At 38.3% G+C, this 22,610-nt stretch overlaps 1 protein-coding gene and 1 long non-coding RNA gene across 2 annotated transcripts; one reads left to right on the forward strand and one right to left on the reverse strand.

Moving 5' to 3' along the window:
* The first annotated feature begins 1,650 nt into the window (after window positions 1–1,650).
* LOC114146181 (uncharacterized) lies at window positions 1,651–2,220 on the forward strand. The gene is made up of 2 exons (XR_003595858.1): window positions 1,651–1,973; window positions 2,069–2,220. It is a non-coding gene; the product is annotated as an uncharacterized LOC114146181 (long non-coding RNA).
* On the reverse strand, window positions 2,152–4,672 carry LOC114146180 (peptidase, mitochondrial processing subunit beta). Its single transcript, XM_028020032.1, is given in 7 exon segments — window positions 2,152–2,337; window positions 2,618–2,693; window positions 3,708–3,796; window positions 3,864–3,891; window positions 3,893–3,950; window positions 4,038–4,198; window positions 4,298–4,672. Coding segments are annotated over 7 exon segments (675 nt in total). The 5' UTR covers window positions 4,496–4,672; the 3' UTR covers window positions 2,152–2,272.
* Between the last annotated feature and the right edge of the window lie 17,938 nt (window positions 4,673–22,610).

Below are 22,610 nucleotides of genomic sequence, written 5' to 3' on the forward strand. Positions count from 1 at the left end.
TGGACGTCATAGTATACTATGAGTCATTTTGGACGTCATAGTATACTATGAGTCACTTAGAACGTCATAGTATACTACGAGTCATTTTGAACGCCAAAGTATACTATGAGTCATTTTCAACGTCATAGTATACTATGAGTCATTTTGAACGCCAAAGTATACTATGAGTCATTTTCAACGTCATAGTATACTACGAGTCATTTTGAACGCCAAAGTATACTACGAGTCATTTTGAACGCCAAAGTATACTATGAGTCATTTTCAACATCATAGTATACTATGAGTCATTTTGAACGCCAAAGTATACTATGAGTCATTTTCAACGTCATAGTATACTATGAGTCATTTTGGACGTCATAGTATAGTATGAGTCATTTAGAACGTCATAGTATACTATGAGTCATTTTCAACGTCATAGTATACTATGAGTCATTTTCAACGCCAAAGTATACTATGAGTCATTTTCAACGTCATAGTATACTATGAGTCATTTTGGACGTCATAGTATACTATGAGTCATTTTGGACGTCATAGTATACTATGAGTCACTTAGAACGTCATAGTATACTACGAGTCATTTTGAACGCCAAAGTATACTATGAGTCATTTTCAACGTCATAGTATACTATGAGTCATTTTGAACGCCAAAGTATACTATGAGTCATTTTCAACGTCATAGTATACTACGAGTCATTTTGAACGCCAAAGTATACTACGAGTCATTTTGAACGCCAAAGTATACTATGAGTCATTTTCAACATCATAGTATACTATGAGTCATTTTGAACGCCAAAGTATACTATGAGTCATTTTCAACGTCATAGTATACTATGAGTCATTTTGGACGTCATAGTATAGTATGAGTCATTTAGAACGTCATAGTATACTATGAGTCATTTTCAACGTCATAGTATACTATGAGTCATTTTCAACGCCAAAGTATACTATGAGTCATTTTCAACGTCATAGTATACTATGAGTCATTTTGGACGTCATAGTATACTATGAGTCATTTTGGACGTCATAGTATACTATGAGTCACTTAGAACGTCATAGTATACTACGAGTCATTTTGAACGCCAAAGTATACTATGAGTCATTTTCAACGTCATAGTATACTATGAGTCATTTTGAACGCCAAAGTATACTATGAGTCATTTTCAACGTCATAGTATACTACGAGTCATTTTGAACGCCAAAGTATACTACGAGTCATTTTGAACGCCAAAGTATACTATGAGTCATTTTGAACGCCAAAGTATACTATTAGTCATTTTCAACGTCATAGTATACTATGAGTCATTTTCAACGTCATAGTATACTATGAGTCATTTTGGACGTCATAGTATAGTATGAGTCATTTTGGACGTCATAGTATACTATGAGTCATTTAGAACGTCATAGTATACTATGAGTCATTTAGAACGTCATAGTATACTATCAAAATGACTCATAGGTTACTATGGCATTCTAAATGACTCATAGTATACTATGAATAGAATAGAATTCAACTTTATTGTCATTGCACTGTCACAAGTACAAGCAATGAGATGTAGTTTGCATCTATCCAGAAGTGCTCTACGAGATATAAATATTTATTTACAGATGTACAAAACTATGTATGTATGGACTATAAGGGGATATAGATATTGTGTATAAATCTATGGCATTCTAATTGACTCATAGTATACTTTGGCGTTGAAAATGACTCATAGTATGCTATGGCACTCAAACGCGCAACCTTCAACAATCTGTAATTTAGTTCAAATACCACAACAGTCGTCACTAACTAGTTGATTTGTGATGTTTCAGCCACAGGAAATGAAGGGAACACCGCCCCCTGGACCACAGAGGAGCAGAAACTTCTAGAACAAGCTCTGAAGACCTACCCTGTGAGCACACCTGAGCGCTGGGAGAAGATTGCTGTTGCTGTTCCTGGACGAAGCAAGAAGGACTGTATGAAGAGGTACAAGGTATGGTCATCCAAACCGGCGGTACTCACTGTCCTTATCATTGAATTTTAGTCTTAAAATGTATTACTAATGGAATATTTCTGCTTGTCTGACAGGAACTGGTGGAGATGGTCAAAGCCAAGAAAGCTGCTCAGGAACAAGTGGCAGCCAAGAATAAAAAATGACACCAACCACAAAGGAGGATAGAATCTTTGTTATTTTAATGTTATTGTGTTATCCTTTATTTTATAATAAAAAAAAAACTTGACCCAAGACTTAAATATGTTTGTATGTAGTTGACAGTTCCTCGGCAGTGCCGCTCAGCTTCTCATCCAGAACATCCCGCTGCGGATCTGGTTGTAGTCTGGTAGCTGTTCTATTGGACCTACAGCAAGAAAAAAACCCCACATTACTAGATGTTTGTAGTTTAGGCAGAAAGACTTGATACATTTTGTATAATCACTAATCAAACTTAAAGTTTATCACTTTAAATATTTACACCTTATGCTTGAAACCTCACCATGTTTCACCATGACTCATAGTATACTATGACGTTGAAAATGACTCATCTTATCAAAATATGTATAGACAGAGCATTTTTGTCAAGGAAAGTTGCCATTTTTAGTTTTTCCACTTGGAATGAAAATTTAAAAAGTGCAACGTACCAACAGCTGCGATGGCAGGAGCCCTGTTGTAGATATATTTGGTGCAGACCTCCTTAATGGTATTGGCATCAATGGCCTGTGACAAAAAGATTAAACACAATATTATCAAATATTTAATCATTTCAACAATTTTGCCAAACTGGCTACTGCCATCCCCCAAAATACTTCAGTGTAAATTAATGAGCATACTGTTGTTCTAAATGACAATAAGGAGTTAAAACATTTATTGTAGCTAAGGAAACTGGGTCTTTTGCATCTTCTCAGTTGCTTTATTTTTGTAAACAAGTAGAACGGCAGCAACGTTATATAGGTTGATATTTTCCATACGGAATCATCTCTGGCTAACAGAATGGTCAGAAAAACTGGACATTATCCACTGGCAGGAAGCCTTGGTATTGTCACAAAATATGGACCAATTGGTTCAAAATTATAGAGATTTAAATAAGCACTTGTTACAAAGGTTCATGGAGTATAAAGCCACATCTGGTAGGTACCACTTCTAGAAGGCTAAGACTAGCAAAGTAAGTCACAATCACTGAAACTGGACAGACTGGAAAGCTTTTGCTCATGGATCTATGCTACTTCTTACCTGGCTGGTGATGTGGGGGAAATACTTTATCTCAAATTGGGCCCAAAAGAGCAGCATGTAAAGACCACCCTTGAATATTATCCGAATATGTCCATCAATTTATCAGCACAGTGTAGCTATTTTCTGGTGGATACTTCTAACAAAAATGTACACCAAGTATCTAAACATGGAATGAACCGTGCACTGCTGTGTCAATCCATCTTTGAGATGTAGAGCAAGAACTTCACAGCACAGATACTCAACTGACAAATCTGTAGTGACTAAAGCCATCAGGTCACTGGACCAAACACTGAATCTTTCAGATATCGTCAAGTCTACGCAACAAGCGACTAAGGCGGCTCTACTGGTACAATCCAACAATAGAGAGTTGTCCATAATAAAGCGGACAATGAATTTGAGTGAATATTTATGAAATAAATAAATTTCATAAAGGACTCTACAGAGAGCTACATCAACTAGCTGTCTGAAGGTTCATCGTCCAACGCCCGGAGTGTAACTCACGTCAATCCGGGCCTCCAGTTCATGCAGAGGTATCCGGCGGCTGTAGCACAGCATCTGTCTGCCAATGTCCTCGCAGATTGGGGTGGATCCTGTAGGGAACCGATCAGAGTTAACTCAAGCAACATCTCGGTGCGGTCCTCCATCAGGCTGACCTACCATCGAGATGCAGGAGTATGTTGGTCTTGGAGCAGATTCTTGGCCCGAGCCACCTCGCTTTCTGTCACGCTCGTACAAAGAGACATCCTGTAGAGGACCAAGCGTTGGCATTACGTTTCTGACTTCAACCCATTGTTTTCATTCTAGTCTGTGTTTGCGTGCCAGTGTGCTCACCATTCCATCTGAGTGAAGTGCATCATGTCTCTGATGGTGCCCGGCTCACACACCATGTAGAGTCCCCACAGGCCCGTGTCCGTGTAGCAGGTGTTGAAGGACTGGAAGCTGTGGCACAGGTTTCCCTGACAGGCCATCTGGGCCAGCTTACTGGACAGATTCTGAGGACACAACCCGACTTCAACCATCAACCTCACCTGGTCCGTCACACATTTTTACTGTTTGGAAACAGAACATTTGAAACCTTCCTTGATACTCACCACACCGCCACCAAATGAGCGGTCCCAGTTTCCAATCAGGGTGTTGGCCACCATGAGAGGGATGGTGTCTGGGTGAGACCACCCAACCGCTTCCACAGCGATAGCGATGTGAGCCAGGGGCATTTTATCGTCGCGCACGCGGATCTGGAACAGAAGCAGACCAACTGGCGGTTTCTCTACCGGGTTCCAACACGACATCGAAAAGCAAACAGAAAAATTGGAGATTAAGCTCTCAGACTTTATGTCTTCTTCGAAAATCTTAAAACTTAAACTGTAAGGTTTTGGAGAGAAAAAAAAAGGCTTTTTACACTGATAATATCCAGATTACCTTAATTTTTGCCACATCAAAACCTGGGTTTTTGTCCAACTTTGTGATTTTGAGTTTTAAACTTTACTGACGATTCTTGAAAAAATTCAGTCCAAATGCCATGAAACTGGAATTCAGATTTTTTTTTTTCGTCATAGTATACTATGAGTCATTTTCAACGTCATAGTATACTTTGAGTCATTTAGAACGTCATAGTATACTATGAGTCATTTTGGACGTCATAGTATACTATGAGTCGTTTAGAATGTCATAGTATACTATGAGTCGTTTTCAACGCCATAGTTGAATGAGTTGAGTCATTTCCAACGTCATAGTATACTATGAGTCATTTTCAACGTCATAGTATACTTTGAGTCATTTAGAACGTCATAGTATACTATGAGTCATTTTGGACGTCATAGTATACTATGAGTCATTTTGGACGTCATAGTATACTATGAGTCGTTTAGAATGTCATAGTATACTATGAGTCGTTTTCAACGCCATAGTTGAATGAGTTGAGTCATTTCCAACGTCATAGTATACTATGAGTCATTTTGGACACCATACTATACTATGAGTCATTTTCAACGTCATAGTATAGCATGTCGTTTTTTGGACATTTTCGACGTCATAGTATAGCATGTCGAAAATGTCAAAAAAACGACATGCTATACTATGACGTCGAAAATGTCCAAAAAAACGACGTCATAATATACCATGTCGTTCTTTGGACATGTTTGACGTCATAGTATACCATGTCTTTTTTGTGGACATTTTCGACGTCATAGTAGAGCATGTCGTTTTTTTGGACATTTTTGACGTCATAGTATAGCATGTCGTTTTTTGGACATTTTCGACGTCATAGTATAGCATGTCGTTTTTTGGACATTTTCGACGTCATAGTATAGCATGTCGTTTTTTTGACATTTTCGACGTCATAGTATAGCATGTCGTTTTTTTGGACATTTTCGACGTCATAGTATAGCATGTCGTTTTTTGGACATTTTCGACGACATAGTATATAGCATGTCGTTTTTTTGGACATTTTCGACGTCATAGTATAGCATGTCGTGTTTTTGACATTTTCGACGTTATAGTATAGCATGTCGTTTTTTGGACATATTCGACGTTATAGTATAGCATGTCGTTTTTTGGACATATTCCACGTCATACTATAGCATGTCGTTTTTTTGACATTTTCGACGTCATAGTATAGCATGTCGTTTTTTGGACATATTCGACGTCATAGAATAGCATGTCGTTTTTTGGACATATTCGACGTCATAGAATAGCATGTCGTTTTTTTCGACATGTTCGACGTCATTGTAGGAGCAGATTATGCCTTTCTGTATTCTAAATGGTTTGGGTCACATGATCTGTCAGCTGTCTATTTAGGTAGCATGCGGTGTTGATGACAGGAGGTGTGTTCCACCCGAAAGGGGGAAACAATTTTTGACCGCAACACAACACAACGCAATATTAACGTGACGCAATGCTATTGAATGAATGCTGTGTGGATCGCTGGAACTATGTTAGAGGTGTTATTGACAACATGTTAGAGGAATGACTTGTTGTACAAAGGAAATAAGATGATGATTGCCGAGTCATGGAAATAAATGGATGAACTGGACTAACATCAAGGTCGACTCTCATTTCAATCAGCGGATAAGTGATCGGCGTGTCAATTTTACCCCGGTGTACCACCTCAGGGGCTTAAAGCTTTGGCTTAGCCTCTACATAAAAGTCAAAAATTGTTTATGACAAGAACTGATCGTGGGAAAGGAACTTTGGATGGCGTTTGTCTACGACGAGGGACGCAGACGGAGCCTGTTTGTTGGGAACAGAGCGTCAGCTGATTGGCATCAGCTCATCTGCAGCCTGGGGTGACGTCGGACAGGATCGGCGTTCAGGAGGACACCTGGATTTCCTTGTTGCTGGTTTTGAAATGCATGCATCGAATAGGTATGTGTAGCGCTACATTTATTAAGATGGCCATCTGAATCTAAATCTAAACGTGTGCACACATAATGGCATAAATCCAATGCATTGGTTGCTGAAGTGGAGGAACAATTAACTTTGTATCAATTAACTGGTTGCAATCTATTGACTGACGGACTTTTATTATGGAAGATTGCATAGCGGACGTGGATTTACCAGCGGGTGCTAGTGCGCCATCTACTGCTGACAACCAGGACTTTCTGACCAGCGGTTGTGACACACAAACGGGCAAACGAGTGGTTAAACTTTCTGCTAAAGCAATTGCTGATCGGTTAGATCGATTGCAAGCTAGTAGAAAGGCTAAGCTAAATAAAGCTAGCAGTTTAAGGAAAAAGATACAAGAGTTGATGCAAAATGGTTTGGTTTCAGAAGTTCAAACGTCTCTTGATGGGTACATTGACTTGTGTTTTGAAATAAGATGCATGCATGATTCATTAATGAATTTATTGCCGGTTGAGGAGAAAGAAAAACATGAAATATGGTTTAAAGCAAAAATGTTGTTCACTGATGAATTTGCTGAAAATGTGAAAAGGTGGGTTAAATCAAAAGAAAACGATGAACCTAAAAATGAAAGTGCTGGTCATTTAATTAGTGGTGCTGACATTAATCATGGGTTGGATAACGATGATATTAGGCCTAATGATAGTGTTTCCAATGTGAGTAAACATTACAACAAAAGTGTTACCAGCAATCGGACAAGTACAACTTCCTCTGCACAAATAAAAGCTGCAGCAGAGCGAGCTGCACTGGTTGCAAGAATGGCTGTTTTGAAGGAACGTCATGCACTGGAGGAACAGGAGCAACTGATAAAAAGGAAAAAGGAACAGCTTGAGCTAGAAACTGAGCTAGCTGCGTCTACTGCAAAGTTGGCAGTTCTGCAGGCTTCTGATGAACAGTGTCTTTCCCGTGCACCAACTGACGGAATGAACTCTTATTTTGAAGGGGGAAAAAGGAAACTGACATCAGATAAAACTCTTAATGTCATGGCAAAGGATTACTATCCTGCAGCATGTAAAGTAACGCAGCAAAGAAATGCAGTACCAACACAAACCAAACTGCAAACAATGGATGTGCGACCAAAACAGACTGAAATGAAAAGTTCTATGAGCAAGCAGTATTTTGATGCACAGGATCAAATGGACTTACAAAATTCACATGTTTTGCAACATGATGTAACAACTGTTTGTGGAAATCAAACCAGACAAAGGATAAATCATCAAACTGATCAAGTTCAAAATGGAGATGTTGTCACTATTATGCATAAGCAAAATGAAATAACTGCTGCACTTGTGCATCAACAGCGTCTACTGTCTTTACCACCACGAGACATTCCTGTGTTTGAAGGAGATCCATTTCAATATAAAGCTTTCATTAAAGCGTTTGAACAAGGAGTGGAAAACAAAGCCAGTAAAGCTGACTGTCTGTATTATTTGGAGCAGTTCACTGCAGGACAGCCTAAGGAACTGGTCCGCAGCTGCCAGCATATGGATCCTGAACGTGGCTACATTGTAGCCAAGGGTCTTCTGCAGGAACATTTTGGAAATGAATACAAAATAGTAACTGCTTATATAAACAAAGCTCTGAACTGGCCATCAATAAAATCAGAGGACGTTAAAGCTCTACAAGCTTATGCTTTGTTTCTACGAGGATGTTGCAATGTGATGGAAGAACTTCATTATATGCAGGAGTTGGATATGCCAAGTAACATGAAAATGGTCATTTCTAAGCTGCCATACAAACTCAGAGAGAGATGGAGGGCTGTTGCTCATGATATTTTGGAGTCATACGACCACAGAGCTCATTTTATTGATTTGGTTGTATTTCTGGAGAAACATGTGAGGATCTTGTCTGATCCAATTTTTGGTGACATTGAAGTGTATGCACCACAACATACAGCTGGCCTGAGGTCTTCCAGCAGCTTCAAGCTACAGTCAAGAATCAGAAGTAAAAGGAGTAGTTTTGCTACCACAGCAACATCAGTGGATTACTCTGAAGATGGATCAAAGACACAAAGGCCATACTGTCATTGTTGTTCATGTGCTCACTTTATGGATAAATGCCAACAGTTTAAAAACAAGAAACACAGAGAAAAAATCCGTCTTTTGAAGGACAAAGGGATTTGTTTTGGATGCTTGTGTACTGGTCACATCAGCAGAGATTGTAATAAACGTTTAAGCTGTGAAATTTGTGATCAACGACACCCAACTGTGTTGCATATTCCAAAGGCAAATTCTGAACCTGAACCAGTAAAAGAGCCAACAGGAGTTAAACCATCATCTCTTCCCCAGACATGTGGACATACAGGGGCCGGAAAGAGTCGCTGTATTCTGTCCATTATTCCAGTACAAGTAAAATCTACCAAGGGAGTGGATGTCATACAGACATACGCTTTTTTAGATCCTGGTAGTACAGCTACATTTTGTTCAGAACATCTTATGCAAAGATTAAACATCTCAGGGAAAAGGACTAACTTTCTTTTAAAAACAATGGGGCAGGAAAGGGTTGTTACTGCTTATTCATTGTCTGGCATTGAGGTATCAGGGTTGAATGGAAACAACTTTCATCCTCTGCCAGAAGTCCTTACACAGAAGCAAATGCCAGTTACTTCAGATAATATTGTTACTGCTGCAGAAATAGAAAGATGGCCTTATTTGTCAAAGGTTCAAATCCCCACCATAAAGGCTAATGTTGACTTGTTGATAGGAACCAACGCTCCCAAGATACTAGAGCCTTGGGAAGTGGTCAACAGCTGTGGAGATGGCCCATATGCTACAAGGACAGTGTTGGGCTGGGTGATCAATGGTCTATTGAATGAAGATGGAAATAACAGCAGTACTAAAGTGAAGCCACGTTCTGCTCTAGTAAACAAGATCTCTGTATCTAACTTGGAGTTCCTGCTCAACAAACTGTATGACCATGACTTCAATGAGAAAACCTCAGAGAAAACTGAAATGTCAAGGGAAGACATTCGTTTTATGGAAATCATGGAATCCTCTTCAATTTTACAGGATAAGAGATATTGTCTGAAACTACCCTTTAAGAACACAGATGCTACGCTACCAAATAGCTACTCTGTAGCCAAGCAGAGGATACTTGGATTAAGAAGGAGGTTCGTAAATGACCCTCGACTTCATAAGGAATATTCAAGTTGCCTCCAGGATGTTATTGAAAAAGGTTATGCCGAGCAAGTACCAGATCAACAGTTGAAAGGTACAGTTGGGAAAGTATGGTACATTCCTCACCATAGTGTTTTTCATCCAAAAAAGGGTTTGTTACGAGTGGTGTTTGATTGTGGATCCACTTATCAAGGAACATCATTAAATAAAGAACTACTACAAGGTCCGAACCTTACCAGTTCCTTACTTGGAGTACTCCTTCGCTTCAGGCAGGAGCCTGTAGCATTCATGGGTGACATTCAGGCCATGTTCCATCAGGTGAAGGTTGCAGAACAAGACAGGGATTTTCTGCGCTTTCTCTGGTGGCCAGAAGGAGACCTCAGCAGAGAACTGAAAGTCTACAGAATGACTGTGCACTTGTTCGGAGCCGTTTCATCTCCAAGCTGTGCTAGTTATGCACTAAAGAAAACTGCAGATGACAACAAAGATAATTTTTCTGATCAAGCTGTTCTTGCTGTCAAGCAAAACTTTTATGTTGATGACTGCCTGATGAGTTTGGGTTCAGAGGAAGAGGCCATAAAAATGGTGAATGAATTAAATGCTCTCTGTAAAAGAGGTGGCTTTCAGTTGGAGAAATGGATCAGTAACAGTCGAGCAGTGTTGCAGTCTATCCCAGAAGAACACTGGGCAAAGGATTTAAAAGAGCTCAACTTGGATCAAGATGACCTCCCAGCTGAAAGAGTTTTAGGTCTACTGTGGTGTGTCGAGTCAGACTCCTTCAAATTTAAGATTGAGATGAAACATCAGTCTCCAACCAGACGTGGCATGCTGTCCATCACCAGTTCAGTATACGATCCTTTGGGTTTTCTGTCACCAGCCATCCTACCTGCTAAGATGATGCAGCAAGAGCTCTGTAGGAGGAGCTGTGGATGGGATGATGTCATCCCACTGGATATTTTGAAACGGTGGGAACAGTGGTTGGAGGAGGTCAAGTTACTTGCTTCATTCAAGAAAAAAAAGAAAAGAAAAAAGAGAAGCACCTGGGCTGTTTGAACCCTCAGATATGTATGTGAAGCGTCGTTGGAGACAAGTTCAATACATCTCAGATTTATTTTGGAAACGCTGGATCAAGGAGTATTTGCCCCTATTGCAAGAAAGACAGAAGTGGAATCAACAGAAACAAAATTTGAAATCTGGAGATGTCGTTGTCATCATGGATTCATCTGCCCCACGTGGCTCCTGGCCTCTTGCTAAAGTAATATCGGTTTTCTGTGATAAAAAAGGCATGGTGCGATCTGTAAAACTGCAGACAAAGAACAATATTATTGAAAGACCTGTTACCAAACTTTGTTTGATACAAGGGGTGTAAATCAACAGATATGTATTCACTTGCTCCTATTGTTATTGTATAATTGTTATGTATGCCTGCCATAACAATTAGGGGCCGGTGTGTAGGAGCAGATTATGCCTTTCTGTATTCTAAATGGTTTGGGTCACATGATCTGTCAGCTGTCTATGTAGGTAGCATGCGGTGTTGATGACAGGAGGTGTGTTCCACCCGAAAGGGGGAAACAATTTTTGACCGCAACACAACGCAATATTAACGTGACGCAATGCTATTGAATGAATGCTGTGTGGATCGCTGGAACTATGTTAGAGGTGTTATTGACAACATGTTAGAGGAATGACTTGTTGTACAAAGGAAATAAGATGATGATTGCCGAGTCATGGAAATAAATGGATGAACTGGACTAACATCAAGGTCGACTCTCATTTCAATCAGCGGATAAGTGATCGGCGTGTCAATTTTACCCCGGTGTACCACCTCAGGGGCTTAAAGCTTTGGCTTAGCCTCTACAGTCATAGTACAGCATGTCGATTTTTGGACATTTTCGACGTCATAGTATACTATGTCGATTTTTGGACATTTTCGACGTCATAGTATAGCATGTCGTTTTTTTGGACATTTTCGACGTCGTAGTATAGCATGTCGTTTTTTTGACATTTTCGGCGTCGTAGTATATAGCATGTCGTTTTTTTGGACATTTTCGACGTCATAGTATAGCATGTCGTTTTTTTGGACATTTTCGACGTCATACTATAGCATGTCGTTTTTTTGACATTTTCGACGTCATACTATAGCATGTCGTTTTTTTGGACATTTTCGACGTCGTAGTATAGCATGTCGTTTTTTGGACATTTTCGACGTCATAGAATAGCATGTCGTTTTTTTGGACATTTTCAACGTCATAGTATAGCATGTCGTTTCTTTGGACATTTTCGACGTCCTAGTATAGCATGTCGTTTGTTTGGACATTTTCGACGTCCTAGTATAGCATGTCGATTTTTGGACATTTTCGACGTCGTAGTATAGTATGTCGTTTTTTTGGACATTTTCGATGTCATAGTATAGCATGTCGTTTTTTTGGACATTTTCGACGTCATAGTAGCATGTCGTTTTTTTGGACATTTTCGACGTCATAGTATAGCATGTCGTTTTTTGGACATTTTCGACGTCATAGTATAGCATGTCGTTTTTTTGGACATTTTCGACGTCATAGTATAGCATGTCGTTTTTTTGGACATTTTTGACGTCGTAGTATAGCATGTCGTTTCTTTGGACATTTTCGACGTCGTAGTATAGCATGTCGTTTTTTTTGGACATTTTCGACGTCGTAGTATAGCATGTCGTTTTTTTGGACATTTTCGACGTCATAGTATATAGCATGTCGTTTTTTTGGACATTTTCGACGTCATAGTATAGCATGTCGTTTCTTTGGACATTTTCGACGTCCTAGTATAGCATGTCGTTTGTTTGGACATTTTCGACGTCCTAGTATAGCATGTCGATTTTTGGACATTTTCGACGTCGTAGTATAGTATGTCGTTTTTTTGGACATTTTCGATGTCATAGTATAGCATGTCGTTTTTTTGGACATTTTCGACGTCATAGTATAGCATGTCGTTTTTTTGGACATTTTCGACGTCATAGTATAGCATGTCGTTTTTTGGACATTTTCGACGTCATAGTATAGCATGTCGGTTTTTTGGACATTTTCGACGTCATAGTATAGCATGTCGTTTTTTTGGACATTTTCGACGTCGTAGTATAGCATGTCGTTTCTTTGGACATTTTCGACGTCGTAGTATAGCATGTCGTTTTTTTTGGACATTTTCGATGTCATAGTATAGCATGTCATTTTTTTGGACATTTTCGACGTCATAGTATATAGCATGTCGTTTTTTTGGACATTTTCGACGTCATAGTATAGCATGTCGTTTTTTTTGGACATTTTCGACGTCGTAGTATAGCATGTCGTTTTTTGGACATTTTCGACGTCATAGAATAGCATGTCGTTTTTTTGGACATTTTCGACGTCATAGTATAGCATGTCGTTTCTTTGGACATTTTCGACGTCCTAGTATAGCATGTCGTTTGTTTGGACATTTTCGACGTCCTAGTATAGCATGTCGATTTTTGGACATTTTCGACGTCGTAGTATAGCATGTCGTTTGTTTGGACATTTTCGACGTCCTAGTATAGCATGTCGATTTTTGGACATTTTCGACGTCGTAGTATAGTATGTCGTTTTTTTGGACATTTTCGATGTCATAGTATAGCATGTCGTTTTTTTGGACATTTTCGACGTCATAGTATAGCATGTCGTTTTTTTGGACATTTTCGACGTCATAGTATAGCATGTCGTTTTTTGGACATTTTCGACGTCATAGTATAGCATGTCGTTTTTTTGGACATTTTCGACGTCATAGTATAGCATGTCGTTTTTTTGGACATTTTCGACGTCGTAGTATAGCATGTCGTTTCTTTGGACATTTTCGACGTCGTAGTATAGCATGTCGTTTTTTTTTGACATTTTCGATGTCATAGTATAGCATGTCGTTGTTTTGGACATTTTCGACGTCATAGTATAGCATGTCGTTGTTTTGGACATTTTCGACGTCATAGTATAGCATGTCGTTTTTTGGACATTTTCGACGTCATAGTATAGCATGTCGTTTTTTTGGACATTTTCGACGTCATAGTATAGGATGTCGTTTTTTGGACATTTTCGACGTCATAGAATAGCATGTCGTTTTTTGGACATTTTCGACGTCATAGTATAGGATGTCGTTTTTTTGGACATTTTCGACGTCATAGTATAGCATGTCGTTTTTTGGACATTTTCGACGTCATAGTATAGCATGTCGTTTCTTGGACATTTTCAACGTCATAGAATAGCATGTCGTTTTTTTGGACATGTTCGACGTCATAGTATAGCATGTCGTTCTTTTGACATTTTCGACGTCATAGTATAGCATGTCGTTCTTTTGACATTTTCGACGTCATAGTATAGCATGTCGTTTTTTGACATTTTCGACGTCATAGTATAGCATGTCGTTTTTTGACATTTTCGACGTCATAGTATAGCATGTCGTTTTTTTGGACATTTTCGACGTCATAGAATACCATGTCGTTTTTTTGACATTTTCGATGTCGTAGAAAATGTCAATGCTATAGCATGTCGTTTTTTTGGACATTTTTGACGTCATACTATATAGCATGTCGTTTTTTTGGACATTTTCGACGTCATAGTATAGCATGTCGTTTTTTTGGACATTTTCGACGTCGTAGTATAGCATGTCGTTTTTTGGACATTTTCGACGTCATAGAATAGCATGTCGTTTTTTTGGACATTTTCAACGTCATAGTATAGCATGTCGTTTCTTTGGACATTTTCGACGTCCTAGTATAGCATGTCGTTTGTTTGGACATTTTCGACGTCCTAGTATAGCATGTCGATTTTTGGACATTTTCGACGTCGTAGTATAGTATGTCGTTTTTTTGGACATTTTCGATGTCATAGTATAGCATGTCGTTTTTTTGGACATTTTCGACGTCATAGTATAGCATGTCGTTTTTTTGGACATTTTCGACGTCATAGTATAGCATGTCGTTTTTTGGACATTTTCGACGTCATAGTATAGCATGTCGTTTTTTTGGACATTTTCGACGTCGTAGTATAGCATGTCGTTTTTTTGGACATTTTTGACGTCGTAGTATAGCATGTCGTTTCTTTGGACATTTTCGACGTCGTAGTATAGCATGTCGTTTTTTTTGGACATTTTCGACGTCGTAGTATAGCATGTCGTTTTTTTGGACATTTTCGACGTCATAGTATATAGCATGTCGTTTTTTTGGACATTTTCGACGTCATAGTATAGCATGTCGTTCTTTTGGACATTTTCGACGTCGTAGTATAGCATGTCGTTTTTTGGACATTTTCGACGTCATAGTGTAGCATGTCGTTTTTTTGGACATTTTCGACGTCATAGTATAGCATGTCGTTTTTTGGACATTTTCGACGTCATAGTATAGCATGTCGTTTTTTTGGACATTTTCGACGTCATAGTATAGCATGTCGTTTTTTTGGACATTTTTGACGTCGTAGTATAGCATGTCGTTTCTTTGGACATTTTCGACGTCGTAGTATAGCATGTCGTTTTTTTGGACATTTTCGACGTCATAGTATATAGCATGTCGTTTTTTTGGACATTTTCGACGTCATAGTATAGCATGTCGTTCTTTTGGACATTTTCGACGTCGTAGTATAGCATGTCGTTTTTTGGACATTTTCGACGTCATAGAATAGCATGTCGTTTTTTTGGACATTTTCGACGTCATAGTATAGCATGTCGTTTTTTGGACATTTTCGACGTCATAGTATAGGATGTCGTTTTTTTGGACATTTTCGACGTCATAGTATAGCATGTCGTTTTTTGGACATTTTCGACGTCATAGTATAGCATGTCGTTTCTTGGACATTTTCGACGTCATAGAATAGCATGTCGTTTTTTTGAACATGTTCGACGTCATAGTATAGCATGTCGTTCTTTTGACATTTTCGACGTCATAGTATAGCATGTCGTTTTTTTGGACATTTTCGACATCGTAGTATAGCATGTCGTTATTTTGACATTTTCGGCGTCGTAGTATATAGCATGTCTTTTTTTGGACATTTTCGACGTCATAGTATAGCATGTCGTTTTTTTGGACATTTTCGACGTCGTAGTATAGCATGTCGTTTTTTGGACATTTTCGACGTCGTAGTATAGCATGTCGTTTTTTGGACATTTTCGACGTCATAGTATAGCATGTCGTTTTTTGACATTTTCGACGTCATAGTATAGCATGTCGTTTTTTGACATTTTCGACGTCATAGTATAGCATGTCGTTTTTTGGACATTTTCGACGTCATAGAATAGCATGTCGTTTTTTTGGACATTTTCGACGTCATAGTATAGCATGTCGTTTCTTTGGACATTTTCGACGTCATAGTATAGCATGTCGTTTCTTTGGACATTTTCGACGTCATAGTATAGCATGTCGTTTTTTGAACATTTTCGACGTCCTTGTATAGCATGTCGATTTTTGGACATTTTCGACGTCGTAGTATAGCATGTCGTTTTTTTGACATTTTCGATGTCGTAGAAAATGTCAATGCTATAGCATGTCGTTTTTTTGGACATTTTCAACGTCATAGTATAGCATGTCGTTTCTTTGGACATTTTCGACGTCCTAGTATAGCATGTCGTTTTTTTGGACATTTTCGACGTCATAGTATAGCATGTCGTTTTTTGGACATTTTCGACGTCATAGTATAGCATGTCGTTTTTTTGGACATTTTCGACGTCATAGTATAGCATGTCGTTTTTTTGGACATTTTCGACGTCGTAGTATAGCATGTCGTTTCTTTGGACATTTTTGACGTCGTAGTATAGCATGTCGTTTTTTTTGGACATTTTCGATGTCATAGTATAGCATGTCGTTTTTTTGGACATTTTCGACGTCATAGTATAGCATGTCGTTTTTTGGACATTTTCGACGTCATAGTATAGCATGTCGTTTTTTTGGACATTTTCGACGTCATAGTATAGGATGTCGTTTTTTGGACATTTTCGACGTCATAGTATAGCATGTCGTTTTTTGGACATTTTCGACGTCATAGAATAGCATGTCGTTTTTTTGGACATTTTCGACGTCATAGTATATAGCATGTCGTTTTTTTGGACATTTTCGACGTCATAGTATAGCATGTCGTTTTTTTGGACATTTTCGACGTCATAGTATAGCATGTCCTTTTTTTTGGACATTTTCGACGTCGTAGTATAGCATGTCGTTTTTTGGACATTTTCGACGTCATAGAATAGCATGTCGTTTTTTTGGACATTTTCGACGTCATAGTATAGCATGTCGTTTCTTTGGACATTTTCGACGTCATAGTATAGCATGTCGTTTCTTTGGACATTTTCGACGTCATAGTATAGCATGTCGTTTTTGTGGACATTTTCGACGTCATAGTATAGCATGTCGTTTTTTGGACATTTTCGACGTCATAGTATAGCATGTCGTTTTTTTGGACATTTTCGACGTCATAGTATAGCATGTCGTTTTTTTGGACATTTTCGACGTCGTAGTATAGCATGTCGTTTCTTTGGACATTTTCGACGTCGTAGTATAGCATGTCGTTTTTTTGGACATTTTCGATGTCATAGTATAGCATGTCGTTTTTTTGGACATTTTCGACGTCATAGTATAGCATGTCGTTTTTTGGACATTTTCGACGTCGTAGTATAGCATGTCGTTCTTTTGACATTTTCGACGTCGTAGTATAGCATGTCGTTTTTTGACATTTTCGACGTCGTAGTATAGCATGTCGTTTTTTTGACATTTTCGACGTCGTAGTATAGCATGTCGTTTTTTTGACATTTTCGACGTCGTAGTATAGCATGTCGTTTTTGTGGACATGTTCGACGTCATAGTATAGCATGTCGTTTCTTTGGACATTTTCGACGTCATAGTATAGCATGTCCTTTTTTTTGGACATTTTCGACGTCGTAGTATAGCATGTCGTTTTTTGGACATTTTCGACGTCATAGAATAGCATGTCGTTTTTTTGGACATTTTCGACGTCATAGTATAGCATGTCGTTTCTTTGGACATTTTCGACGTCATAGTATAGCATGTCGTTTCTTTGGACATTTTCGACGTCATAGTATAGCATGTCGTTTTTTGGACATTTTCGACGTCATAGTATAGCATGTCGTTTTTTTGGACATTTTCGACGTCATAGTATAGCATGTCGTTTTTTGGACATTTTCGACGTCATAGTATAGCATGTCGTTTTTTTGGACATTTTCGACGTCATAGTATAGCATGTCGTTTTTTTGGACATTTTCGACGTCGTAGTATAGCATGTCGTTTCTTTGGACATTTTCGACGTCATAGTATAGCATGTCGTTTTTTTGGACATTTTCGACGTCGTAGTATAGCATGTCGTTTTTTGGACATTTTCGACGTCATAGAATAGCATGTCGTTTTTTTGGACATTTTCACCGTCATAGTATAGCATGTCGTTTCTTTGGACATTTTCGACGTCATAGAATAGCATGTCGTTTTTTTGGACATTTTCACCGTCATAGTATAGCATGTCGTTTCTTTGGACATTTTCGACGTCCTAGTATAGCATGTCGTTTGTTTGGACATTTTCGACGTCATAGTACAGCATGTCGATTTTTGCACATTTTCGACGTCGTAGTATAGTATGTCGTTTTTTTGGACATTTTTGATGTCATAGTATAGCATGTCGTTTTTTTGGACATTTTCGACGTCATAGTATAGCATGTCGTTTTTTTGGACATTTTCGACGTCATAGTATAGCATGTCGTTTTTTGGACATTTTCGACGTCATAGTATAGGATGTCGTTTTTTTGGACATTTTCGACGTCATAGTATAGCATGTCGTTTTTTTGGACATTTTCGACGTCGTAGTATAGCATGTCGTTTCTTTGGACATTTTTGACGTCGTAGTATAGCATGTCGTTTTTTTTGGACATTTTCGATGTCATAGTATAGCATGTCGTTTTTTTGGACATTTTAGACGTCATAGTATATAGCATGTCGTTTTTTTGGACATTTTAGACGTCATAGTATATAGCATGTCGTTTTTTTGGACATTTTCGACGTCATAGTATAGCATGTCCTTTTTTTTGGACATTTTCGACGTCGTAGTATAGCATGTCGTTTTTTGGACATTTTCGACGTCATAGAATAGCATGTCGTTTTTTGGACATTTTCGACGTCATAGTATAGCATGTCGTTTCTTTGGACATTTTCGACGTCATAGTATAGCATGTCGTTTTTTGGACATTTTCGACGTCATAGTATAGCATGTCGTTTTTTGGACATTTTCGACGTCATAGTATAGCATGTCGTTTTTTTGGACATTTTCGACGTCATAGTATAGGATGTCGTTTTTTTTGGACATTTTCGACGTCATAGTATAGCATGTCGTTTTTTGGACATTTTCGACGTCAAAGAATAGCATGTCGTTTTTTTGGACATTTTCGACGTCATAGTATATAGCATGTCGTTTTTTTGGACATTTTCGACGTCATAGTATAGCATGTCCTTTTTTTTGGACATTTTCGACGTCGTAGTATAGCATGTCGTTTTTTTGGACATTTTCGACGTCATAGAATAGCATGTCTTTTTTTTGGACATTTTCGACGTCATAGTATAGCATGTCGTTTCTTTGGACATTTTCGACGTCCTAGTATAGCATGTCGTTTGTTTGGACATTTTCGACGTCATAGAATAGCATGTCGTTTTTTTGGACATTTTCGACGTCCTAGTATAGCATGTCGTTTGTTTGGACATTTTCGACGTCATAGTATAGCATGTCGTTTTTTTGGACATTTTCGACGTCATAGTATAGCATGTCGTTTTTTTGGACATTTTCGACGTCATAGTATAGCATGTCGTTTTTTTGGACATTTTCGACGTCATAGTATAGCATGTCGTTTTTTTGGACATTTTCGACGTCATAGTATAGCATGTCGTTTCTTTGGACATTTTCGACGTCATAGTATAGCATGTCGTTTTTTTGGACATTTTCGACGTCATAGTATAGGATGTCGTTTTTTTGGACATTTTCGACGTCATAGTATAGCATGTCGTTTTTTGGACATTTTCGACGTCATAGAATAGCATGTCGTTTTTTTGGACATTTTCGACGTCATAGTATATAGCATGTCGTTTTTTTGGACATTTTCGACGTCATAGTATAGCATGTCGTTTTTTTGGACATTTTCGACGTCATAGTATAGCATGTCCTTTTTTTTGGACATTTTCGACGTCGTAGTATAGCATGTCGTTTTTTGACATTTTCGACGTCATAGAATAGCATGTCGTTTTTTTGGACATTTTCGACGTCATAGTATAGCATGTCGTTTCTTTGGACATTTTCGACGTCATAGTATAGCATGTCGTTTCTTTGGACATTTTCGACGTCATAGTATAGCATGTCGTTTTTTTTGGACATTTTCGACGTCATAGTATAGCATGTCGTTTTTTGGACATTTTCGACGTCATAGTATAGCATGTCGTTTTTTTGGACATTTTCGACGTCATAGTATAGCATGTCGTTTTTTTGGACATTTTCGACGTCGTAGTATAGCATGTCGTTTCTTTGGACATTTTCGACGTCGTAGTATAGCATGTCCGTTTTTTTTGGACATTTTCGATGTCATAGTATAGCATGTCGTTTTTTTGGACATTTTCGACGTCATAGTATAGCATGTCGTTTTTTGGACATTTTCGACGTCGTAGTATAGCATGTCGTTCTTTTGACATTTTCGACGTCGTAGTATAGCATGTCGTTTTTTGACATTTTCGACGTCGTAGTATAGCATGTCGTTTTTTTGACATTTTCGACGTCGTAGTATAGCATGTCGTTTTTTTGACATTTTCGACGTCGTAGTATAGCATGTCGTTTTTGTGGACATGTTCGACGTCATAGTATAGCATGTCGTTCTTTTGACATTTTCGACGTCATAGTATAGCATGTCGTTCTTTTCACATTTTCGACGTCATAGTATAGCATGTCGTTTTTTGACATTTTCGACGTCATAGTATAGCATGTCGTTCTTTTCACATTTTCGACGTCATAGTATAGCATGTCGTTTTTTGACATTTTCGACGTCATAGTATAGCATGTCGTTTTTTTGGACACTTTCGACGTCATAGAATACCATGTCGTTTTTTTGACATTTTCGATGTCGTAGAAAATGTCAATGCTATAGCATGTCGTTTTTTTGGACATTTTCGACGTCATAGTATAGCATGTCGTTTTTTTGGACATTTTCGACGTCGTAGTATAGCATGTCGTTTCTTTGGACATTTTTGACGTCGTAGTATAGCATGTCGTTTTTTTTGGACATTTTTCGATGTCATAGTATAGCAATGGTCGTTGTTTTGGACATTTTCGACGTCATAGTATAGCATGTTCGTTTTTTGGACATTTTCGACGTCATAGTATAGCATGTCGTTTTTTTTGACATTTTCGACGTCATAGTATAGGATGTCGTTTTTTTGGACATTTCGACGTCATAAGTATAGCATGTCGTTTTTGGAACATTTTCGACGTCATAGAATAGCAATGTCTTTTGGACTTTCGACGTCATAGTATATAGCATGTCGTTTTTTTGGACATTTTCGACGTCATAGTATAGCATGTCGTTTTTTTGGACATTTTCGACGTCATAGTATAGCATGTCGTTTTTTGGACATTTTCGACGTCATAGTATAGCATGTCGTTTTTTTTGGACATTTTCGACGTCATCCTATATAGCATGTCGTTTTTTGGACATTTTCGACGTCATAGTATAGCATGTCGTTTTTTTGGACTTTTTCGACGTCATAGTATAGCATGTCGTTTTTTGGACATTTTCGACGTCATAGTATAGCATGTCGTTTTTTGGACATTTTCGACGTCATAGTATAGCATGTCTTTTTTTGGACATTTTCGACGTCATAGTATAGCATGTCGTTTTTTTGGACATTTTCGACGTCATAGTATAGCATGTCGTTTTTTGGACATTTTCGACGTCATAGTATAGCATGTCGTTTTTTGGACATTTTCGACGTCATAGAATAGCATGTCGTTTTTTGGACATTTTCGACGTCATAGTATATAGCATGTCGTTTTTTTGGACATTTTCGACGTTAGTATAGCATGTCCTTTTTTGGACATTTTCGACGTCATAGTATAGCAATGTCGTTTTTTGGACATTTTCGACGTCATAGTATAGCATGTCGTTTTTTGGACATTTTCGACGTCATAGTATAGCATGTCGTTTTTTGGACATTTTCGACGTCATAGTATAGCATGTCGTTTTTTGGACATTTTCGACGTCATAGTATAGCATGTCGTTTTTTTGGACATTTTCGACGTCCTAGTATAGCATGTCGTTTTTTGGACATTTTCGACGTCATAGTAAGCATGTCGTTTTTGGACATTTTCGACGTCGTAGTTAGTATTCGTTTTTTGGACATTTCGACGTCATAGTATAGCATGTCGTTTTTTTGGACATTTTCGACGTCATAGTATAGCATGTCGTTTTTTTGGACATTTTCGACGTCATAGTATAGCATGTCGTTTTTTTGGACATTTTCGACGTCATAGTATAGCATGTCGTTTTTTGGACATTTTCGACGTCATAGTATAGCATGTCGTTTTTTTGGACATTTCGACGTCATAGTATATAGCATGTCGTTTTTTGGACATTTTCGACGTCATAGTATAGATGTCGTTTTTTGGACATTTTCGACGTCGTAGTATAGCATGTCGTTTTTGGACATTTTCGACGTCATAGAATAGCATGTCTTTTTTGGACATTTCGACGTCATAGTATAGCATGTCGTTTTTTGGACCTTTTCGACGTCATAGTATAGCATGTCGTTTTTTGGACATTTTCGACGTCATAGTATAGCATGTCGTTTTTTTGGACATTTTCGACGTCCTAGTATAGCATGTCGTTTTTTGGACAT

The sequence above is a fragment of the Xiphophorus couchianus genome, chromosome 6, assembly GCF_001444195.1.
Source record: "Xiphophorus couchianus chromosome 6, X_couchianus-1.0, whole genome shotgun sequence".
NCBI classification, from domain to species: Eukaryota; Metazoa; Chordata; class Actinopteri; order Cyprinodontiformes; family Poeciliidae; genus Xiphophorus; species Xiphophorus couchianus.